A 10099-nucleotide genomic window follows, 5' to 3' on the forward strand; every position below is an offset into this window, starting at 1 on the left:
AAGAAGAAAGTGGTCGACAAAGGGCTGCTTCATGTCTGTCAAAGGCTACTCATTCTCTGTTTTTCTGAGAAGAAAAAAAAAGGCTACTCATTCTCAAGTGAAAAACAGAGTGGAGAAAAACCATCTTGATATTATTTCTCATGTGCAGTCCTCCCTATATGTAATTATTTATCATCTTCAACTGTAAACTCCTCTTATAAGCTCTCGAAGTATACAATTCTTCTGAAGAAAATATTCATGTTTAATTTTCAAGTAAGTTTATTCTTTAAATATTTCTCATTTTTCACCACTGTATTTGCATATTTTAAATATTCAAGTAAGTTTATTCTATTAGCAATTGTTTCTATATTTGATGATTTGTTCTTTTGGATATCCTAGGTTCCCACATCTATCTTCTAGTTGAATATCAGATGGTGTAAATCTTGGGTACCAATTTCGACTAGTGGACTCACGACTGGAGGTTGGAGTTGAAATTTTTATTTATTATTTTATTAATTTGAATACTGTAAATTGGAGTTCAATTCTACTTATGTCTATATCATCTATTCATTCTTTATTAATTATTGAGACCACACTTAATGAGATTGAGGTTGGGTCAGTTTGAATTTCTAATTTTTTTTTTTTTTTTTTTTTAGGGGAGTTTGAATTCTTTTTCTTTTTTTTCTGTTTTTTTTTTTTTTTTTTTTTTTGACTACGGGGTAGTATGAATTTCTAATTGTTCTGCTTTTTTAGGGAGTTTGAATTTCTTTTTCTTTTTTTTCTGTTTTTTTTTTTTTTTTTTTTTTTTTTTTTTTTTTGACTACGGGGGAGTATGAATTTCTAATTGTTCTGCTTTTAATCAATTAGTTTTCACTTTTATTAGTAAATTTCATTTGTAAGTGTGGGGGTATTTCATGAGGAATAAATACGGGTTTTTATCTTTTCAGTTGGTGGAATCACTTCATTTTATGTATTAATATTTTCTATTCTCTCTCATTGGTCACCTATTGTCTAACTGTATTAGTTTAAATTGAAAATTGCAATGCTTTTATTATCAATGAAACTTATTGTTTGAAAAGAAAAAAAAATGCCAAATTGTTTGACCAATTAATGATAAAGAGGAATAAAAATCCTCAGTCATGCTTTGGGTGTTCTACTATAAAGTGAAACAATTAAAATAAATTGGTCCGTTATGGAAACATGACTCTATGGTTTACTAATAAAGAAATAATAGATCAAGGAAAATTGAAATGTAAATTGTAAAGCATCTCTTAAACATGGCAAATCAAATAAATGTGTTAAACTTCATCTCTTATTAATGATTTAATTGTCACTTGAACAACTTTAATATGTGAAAATTTATATTTTTGTCAATGTCTTTTACTGTCTTTTTACCTGAGAATAAATGCAATTATTATCATGTAATAATTTGTCTAAAAGTTTTAAATTTTGTAATAAGATAAGAATGATATTTTAGAAAGACTCAATTATTTTTTTTTCGAAAGAAATAAAAAGAAAAGTCAAAATTTTGGTCCATAAATTTTTTAATTTTTTAATTTTTTTATCAAATTATCGTTATTTCATTTTAGTACTTAAATCTTTTTTTCTTTTTCTTTTTTTTGAGAATCTTACTCCTTAAATCTTTATAAACGTTTATTGGTACCTCGCCTTTCCTTATCATTATTATGCAATAAAAAAAATATTAAAAAAATTCTAATATAAAGACTAATGTACACATCCTCCTTTTTTTTTTTAATGAAAGTTCACGAATCACATCCTTCTAGTGTTCTATTTAATGTACAAATCACCTATTAGACAACATATGGTGGCATAAATACAAACCATGTGGAAACGATGATATTTTAATTATTGAAATGTTCTGTTTAAAAAAAATATATATTGCAAGTTTCTTAAAAAAAATGAAAATGTTGCCAGCGACAAATAGAAATATTTCTCACTGTTTAATTTAGACAAGTCAACGATCATTGATTAATTTAAATAAATACAAAAAATCATTGTTTTCTACACCACTTATCCCCCCCCAAAAAAATCGTTCTTCAACTTAACTGACGTACTGGTACACTTTTTGAGAATTAGAATACTTTCATGCATTATGTTTCTCACCTCTATTCATTTTTCTTTTTCTTTTTTGTGCAGGTCTCCTAGGACTGGCAAGCAACAAGTCAAAGCATGGCATTCTCTTCCTCTCTGGATGTGATATAATTGGAAGAAAGGGAGCATAAAAACTTGGTGACTAAAGCTAGAAGGGAGTTTGAACTCTGAATTTAAAAATGGATCAGGCTGTAGTGGAACTCTTGATTGAAAATATCATTTCAATCCTTTCAAATGAAGCATCTTTGTTATGGGGGGCTCGTGATGCAATTGAAGATATCAAAGATGAGTTAATAAGCATGCAATCATTCTTAGTAGATGCTGATAGAAAGGGAGTAGGGAGGGAAGGAGAGAAAACTTGGGTGGCAAATGTGAGGGACTGGGCGTATGATGTTGAAGACATTATTGATGAGTACATGTATCACATAAATCACCAACAAATTGGCGGTCAATCTTCCTGGAACCTTCACCACACCATTAACTTTCCAAAAAATCTCTGGATGAGACGTCAAACTGCCACCAAGATACAAAAAATTAACGAGAAAATAAAGGGCGCCATACCAGAGAGGAAGCAAAGATATGGTATTGATCATATAGAGGGAACTAGTTCTAAAGATAATCAGAAATGGGTGGTGCGTCATGCTGAATCATCTCTTTTTTTTAAAGAAGACGAACTTGTTGGGATTGAAAAGAAAAGGCAATCGTTAATGAAAAGGTTGATGGATGGAAAACCACATCTGACTGTCATTTCGATAGTTGGGATGGGAGGTTCAGGCAAGACCATACTAGCTGCCAACACCTACAATAATGATGATGTAAAGAAACATTTCGACTGTTGTGCATGGATCACAATTTCCCAAGCATACGAATTAGAAGACGTATTGAGGAGCTTGATTATGGAATTCCACGAGTCAAGGAAGGAAACAAATCCAGCAGACTTGAATTCCATGAGCTACAGACTCTTAGTAAAAACACTGGTGAGTTATTTAGAGGAGAAAAGGTATCTACTTGTCCTAGATGATGTTTGGGACACAAAACTCTTGGATGAAATAAAGGTATCACTTCGAGATAGTTGTCTTGGGAGTAGAATCATCCTTACAACTCGAAAAGAAGATGTAGCTTGCTATCATTTGGGAGGTAAACATCATATTCATCATATTCAGTTGCTGCAAAACGAAGAGGCATGGGAGCTCTTTTGCAATAAAGCATTCATAAATTGTACCAATGGAAGTTGTCCACTGGAGCTTAAATCTTCTGCTAAAGAACTTGTGCGAAAATGCGATGGCCTACCTCTTGCAATTGCGGCTTTGGGTAGTCTTATGTACTCCAAGAATATGTCTGAGTGGAACGAAATTTACAACAGCTTGAATTGGAGTCTGAGTAAAAATCCTAAGCTAGAAGCAGTGAAGAGCATTTTGTTGCTTAGTTTCAACGATTTACCATATCAATTGAAGCATTGTTTCCTATATTGCTCTCTTTTCCCAGAAGATCATGAGATTCGAAGAAAGAGGCTCATAAAGCTATGGATGGCAGAAGGATTTGTAGAACAAGATAAAAGGTCCATGCCAGAGGAAGTAGCAGAGAGCTACATATTAGAACTCATATTTCGAAGCATGCTTCAAGTTGTAAAAAGGAATGCAAATGGAAGGCCAAAGAGATGTAAACTGCATGATATTCTGCGGGAGCTTGCTCTATCAATATCAGAGAGAGAGAAGATTGGTGTTGTACATGTTGGAAGAGAAGAAATGACAGAATGTGAAGCACGCCGCCTTTCAATTCACAAAACTGATGGAGAAGTCAAATCATTTACGAGTACGTCAAAGCTCCGTTCTTTTCTTGTTTTTAACAAGATGTTGAAAACATTGCCTCTTGGAAGTAAAATGTTAAGGGTCCTAGATTTGGAAGATGCCCCCATTGATGACTTGCCTGATGAACTATTCAAATTATTTAACTTAAGATATTTGAATTTAAGGGGAACTTTAGTTAAGGAGATTCCAAAATCTATAGGGCGGCTCCGAAACCTTCAAACCTTGGACATCCGAGACACAAAAGTAGAGATCCTTCCTTGTGAAATAGGAGAGTTGCAAAACTTGCGGCATCTAATTCTACACCAATACACTGGAAATTGGAATGATTTCAAAATTGTTATTGGGCCGCGAACACCATCAAATATCTGTGGATTAAAAAATTTGCAAGTTGTGACATATTTAGAAATAAAAGGTGACTTGTTGAAACAGATTCGGAGCATGACTCAGCTTACCGCGATCGTTCTTTCAAATGTGAAAGCAGCAGATGAGATGGACTTATGTGATTCAATTCATAACATGAAGCTTATGCGCTATTTGTGTATCGTGGTTACAAATGCGGAGGAAACCCTCCGTATGGATGCACTTTCATCTCCTCCTACCAACCTCCAAAAGCTTGCTTTGGTTGGAAAACTAGAAAAGGTGCCACAGTGGTTTCATTCACTTCAAAGCCTCACAGCTTTGGCTCTGCATTGGTCGAGACTGGAAGAAGATTTACTCCCTCACATTGCTGCTTTGCCCCATTTGGGACATCTTGAACTTTCTAATGCCTATGTTGGAAAACAGCTATGTTTCAGTACAGGCTTTCTTAAGCTTACAACATTTAGTATTCATAATTTCCCTCAATTGAATGAGATAATAATAGAAAAGGGGGTGATGCCAAATCTGAAATCCCTAGGGATTTACAGCTGCATGGAGTTAAAGACAGTGCCCAAGGGCATTGAATACCTTCAAAATCTCCAAGAACTGTATTTGAAATATGTCTCAATGGAACTTGAAAATCGCATTCGCGAAGTGGATTCTCCAAAGGTGCAGCACATACCAGCAATCTACATCTCGAAGTAATTCAAAATGTTTAACAAAGGTAGCTTCTCAGTTCTATCTAATTTTTCTTTCACTTTTAATCTTTAAATGAATGGTTGCATTCATTTTATCATTTAAGTTATTTCTTTGAACTAATGGTTTTCTGTCTTTCTGACATCATAAATAAGTAATCCGTTCTAACGATTAATTGTACTTAATCGTATCTGTGTTTTTTTACCCACGGCAGAATCATGCTGGCTATTGCTTGATTGCTTGGAGTTTGTTTTATCTACCATCTTGGCATAAAAAAATAAAAAAATAAAATAAATTCCTTGCAATAGATAATGTTAGTTTCTAGGCCTGACTCAAAATACTGTTTATATAAATGTATTTGGATGTATTCTGTTTGTGGGTATGTCAAGCCCACCATATGTTTGAGGAAAGTCCTTTGTGGATGTTGCGTGATTGGAAGATACAAGATTTTGACCTATGTAACCCCACGACTTTTGCTGGATTTTTCATTATGCGTCTTTCATGGGTGTTGATAATCCTAAGCTTGCATATAATTTATTGGTCCATTATAGTGAGCACACGTTAGCCTGTGATTTGTTTATATATAAATCTTTGTGTTGCAAACTTTTAAGTGCATACTTTGCTACTTATATAATTTGGGAACTAGTCCTCATGAAATACATTGATTAATAATAGCTTCTCCTTTTTATATTTTATTATTATTATTTTGCCTTTGATAATAGGATGTTTTAACTCTTAAGTGCTCACATTGTTAGTCTGCCACACTGAGGTCATAGATTTATAGTCTAATTTAAGATAGGATGTCTTCGGTAATTTTTTTTTAGCTTGGCACATGCTGCCTATGTCTTTTCATTGATTGCCCTTGTACTCGTTTGTACATACTACTATCCATTTGAGAAGCAGCATATAAGTTAAGAAATAATTTTCTTGAGTTTATGTACCCTCGTATTTTCCTCATAGGTGTTCCCTTCCCATTTAGGTTGAGACAATATTATTTTGAGGAGATCATGTATGGGAGGGGGACTAGTGCCTTGTTTTTGGGAAGATACTCTTAAGAGTTAGGTCGTACTTTCTTTTTGCACTGACTCTTAACCATAGTACCCAATAGATGCAAAAACTAATAGCCAGAAGACGCACAGTCTCTCTCCATTTCTATATCTATGCATCATGCATGAAAAAGTGGTTGTATCAAGTTAAGAAAAAAGTTATCAGTTTCTGTTTTAGACCCTATGCTCTCAAGTTCGCAATTCCTATATGGATGAGATGTGATTAAGGTTTATTTATTTTCTGATAAGTATAATCACAATTTAATTATTTTCCCTTTATTGATGCATCTTTGCCATTAACCTATGGTTCTTGAGTCCTAGTTAAAAATCCTTGACTTAGATATAAATTCTTAATGAGATTTCCAATTTTTCTCTATTTTTCCAATTCTTCTTTTGGGTAGCAAATCTCTTGCTTTTAATTGTATTTTTATTGTATTCCTCATTGTTAGGTTGTCATAAGCTCATGGAGAGAAATGAGTGATCCAAGTCATAATTTCCAACTAATACATGTTGAACAATTTTGTTTATGTCTTCTTTTATGTGATTGGAACTGCAACTTGATACTTTGTGTTACCTAAGTTAGCAATATCTATTTGAATTTGTTATCATACTCTTAGACATAACTCATAAGTTACTCTCTGTTATTTAGTGTTGCAATGCATCCCAGAGATCTACATTTGGTAGTAATTCGGGAATGTTTCATGAAGGTAGCTTCTCACTTCTCTGTGTTTTTCTTCTTTGTCTTTTTTTCTTTTTTCATGAATGGTTATCGTATTCATTTCAATCTTTCATCTAACCCCCCCCCCCCCCCAACCAAAAAAAAAGCTTTGCTTCATCTAAGTTATTTCACTAACAAATTTATGTATGCTCGACTTATATTATTTATCCACTTTGTAATAGCTTAAGTTTTTGAAACTAATGGTTTCTGACATGATAAATAAGTAACCATGTTCATGCCTAACAATGCTTGCTATTGCTTGATTGCTTGGAGTTTGATTTAGTTACCATCTTGGCATAAACTGATAAACACATCAAATTCTTTGAAATAGAATGAATTAGCTTCTGGATCCTGTGTCAAAATACTGTTTTTAATATTTATTTTGGTGTGTATGCATGTGTGAATGTGGGTTTGTAGGCGTGTTCTGTATGTGAGTAATGACTACCATGTGTTCTAGGAAAGTTCTCTATGAATGATGTGTGATTGGAAGATACAAGATTGTGAATTATGTAATGCTGACTTTTTCTGGGTTTTTTCATTATGTGTCCTCCATGCATGTCAATAATCCTAATCTTGCTTGTGAATTTCAATTTTATGTACAGAGGTTTCTTAGATTTGGTTTGGCTATGATGTATTATTATTTGTGTTTTGGAACATGAATTTGTCAATTTTAATAAGCCATATCTCCGTTTTTTTTTTTTTTTTTTACTCGTGGCAGAATGATGCTGAAGATTATGAGTTTGCCTTGTTTGCTTCAAAAGGATTCTGTTTTGTTTGGAGCTCTAATTCTAAGTTTTGTTTGGGTATTCTAGTTATTGTTCAATAAATTAATACTCAAGACTTTGTTTCTTATTTGCCTGTAATAAATGTAAAATTTTGAACTCCAAGATGTCTTTGTGGTAGTTTGTTGGAAGATTGTCACTGGTTCAACCGTGGATTGTAATTTGTATGTAATTTAGCTTGTGTAAACCATTAACATCTGTGTGAATTGTTTTCTGTTGTTTCTGAGTTTTATAGTTCTTTTGTTTATTCTTCTTTAACAACTTGATGAACCTGATCCAAACCAACACATCAAGGTTTGTTTTTTGTGGTTGAAGGGTTTGGTTGGGTCCTTATTTTTTTATAACTTGAGTTGGATCGGGTTCAAAGTTGACAAAATTTTTAATCCAAATAACCCAATCCAACCCCTCTATCAATTAATACTTTAAAAATATATATATGTATAAACTCTTTAATTTATTTTATTTTAGATTTTATACACCTAAAAAAAATTAATTTATTTTAGACTTCGTAACATACTTTGAATTTGTTAGTTCGTACTGTCTTAGTAATTTGAGATTTTTTCTAGATGAAATTGTAATTATTTCTTAAAAAAATGGGTTTAAATTGGTGAATGAAAACCAAAATTTTTTATTTAGGCTTGGCAAAATGGTTCTAACGATCCGACCCAACCCTACATATTCCCTATGAATCAAGTTGAGTTGAACATTTCTCAACATGTGAAATTGTTGGGTTTTATAAAAATACAAAACAAAATCCAAACTATTCCAATGCATTCACACCTCTATTTTCTTTTTTCATAAACAACAATGCTCTTGCAACTCTGTAATCTTATGATTGATGATAATAATAATAAAATAAAGTTTCCATTTTATCTAAAAATTATTTAACACCTTACCGCCCCTCTTCATAGCAAAATTGTTAAAACGAATTAAATAATATTTTTGGAGAACTCACAAATTTTTTTCGTGGATACAATAGTGAGCACACAATTTGAATAATAGTTTGATGAACCCTTTTTCATCCTTTTTTTTTTTTTTTTTTTGTTAAACCATTTTTCATCCTATTACTATATTAGTCTTGTAGACGTACTCCTTTCCTCATATAAACTTAGATACTAAAATTAAATTATGGGGAAAATAAGGTTGAGTGGATATGTTAATGGCAATGACTTCCTTCACAAATTCAATGAGGAAGAGAAAGCTGCCATGATTCTTCTTCACATAAAGCATGCCAATTGTTGGATGAGAAATTTGCCATAGCTTTGCATGAAATCAAAAACCAAAGAATTAGGCATAAGCAACATGTAGCAAATACTAGCAAGCCAGAACCCATTCAATGTTTCCAAAGAAAACCATGGTTTATTAACCCTGTCCATGAAAGCCTATTCCTGCAAGCCCACGGATTTCCCACCATTCCCATGCCTCAACAGCCTCATAGGAGCATGCTCTAAGCCTTTTGAGAAGCAATTGGCATTCAGCTATGTAAGGTGTGACCAAAGCAAGCTCTCTCTGAACAAACTAGATGTCAAAAACTCTCTTACCATTGCTAAACAAGAACGAATATGTTGATAATGGAATTCCTATCATTATGTATGACATAAAAGATAAGGAACACTCAATGACGTTCAAACTTTGGGAGTCCAGGGTTTATGTTCTCAAGGAAGGGTGGAACACGTTTCGCCAAAAACATAGTCTGTGTGAGCATGAAGATTTCGTGACAATGTAGATGTTCCGCCATGTTCAAACTAGGGAACTATGCTTTTCCATCTCTTCAAGAAGACTAAGTTACACAGTTGAATATTTTTTGAGAAAAAGTTACATGGTTAGATTTAATTGTTATCAAAAGAAGATGACACATTTTACAATATCTAAAGAATTGTATTTAAAGGTTTGTTTGGGATCCGTTTATTTTGTTGAAACTGAAAACTTTTTGCTAAAAGTACTGTAGATAAAAGTAAAAGTTAGTTGAAATAGTACAGTGAGACCCATGACTAATAGCAAAAATAAGCTAAATAGTAAAATAAGTTGGCTTTTTAGTTTTTGCCAAACACACACTAAGCTTTAAATATGAACCTTACATATCAATCAATATTAGCTGGATGTTTTTAGTGATAAAAGGGAGTTTGTATTAAGTGTAGGTATTAACTATTACTATTAGCTAGAGTGGGGAGGTTGTGCAAAAAGATTTTCAGTTTGTCAGTATGAAGTACATGACATAACATAACGCCCATGTTGGAGGGTTTGACAACATTATAATAGTACATTTTTGGAATGACAATAAACCTTTTTTTTTTCATTTGAATCATGGATGTTATTCCCATGACTTGATCTCTTTGCCATGATTTTGTAATGCACAAATCGGCCTAGGTGGGTTCGTAGCTAGGATTTATATGGATGTTATTCCCATGACTTGATCTCTTTGCCATGATTTTGTAATGCACAAATCGGCCTCGGTGGGTTCGTAGCTAGGATTTCTACCACTACTAGTTGCCAATCATCTTAAGCAACAACTTGCTCAACCTTATTTATCAATTTGTCGACTTGTAGAAAAATATCAACATGATTAAATAGTATTTCAATATAGTGAATTGACTTTTAAAG

The 10099-nt window shown here is 32.9% G+C and overlaps 1 protein-coding gene across 3 annotated transcripts; it reads left to right on the forward strand.

The window, feature by feature from the left end:
* Positions 1-7730, forward strand: LOC115960946 (disease resistance protein RPM1-like). Of its 3 annotated transcripts, XR_004085255.1 has the most exons (5): positions 1-252; positions 379-460; positions 2137-4980; positions 6648-6705; positions 7435-7730. XR_004085255.1 is itself a non-coding variant. In XM_031079984.1 (4 exons), the coding sequence occupies exon 3, from the start codon at positions 2271-2273 to the stop codon at positions 4959-4961; it is 2691 nt and encodes an 896-aa protein (XP_030935844.1). In that variant the 5' UTR covers positions 1-252; positions 379-460; positions 2137-2270; the 3' UTR covers positions 4962-4980; positions 7435-7730. The 3 variants fall into 3 exon arrangements, 2 of the variants coding, with proteins under 2 accessions (XP_030935844.1, XP_030935845.1); XM_031079984.1 differs by lacking the exon at positions 6648-6705; XM_031079985.1 differs by lacking the exons at positions 6648-6705; positions 7435-7730 and adding an exon at positions 5167-6641.
* Positions 7731-10099: the final 2369 nt, after the last annotated feature.

The sequence above is a fragment of the Quercus lobata genome, chromosome 9 (assembly GCF_001633185.2).
Source record: "Quercus lobata isolate SW786 chromosome 9, ValleyOak3.0 Primary Assembly, whole genome shotgun sequence".
Classification (NCBI taxonomy): domain Eukaryota; kingdom Viridiplantae; phylum Streptophyta; class Magnoliopsida; order Fagales; family Fagaceae; genus Quercus; species Quercus lobata.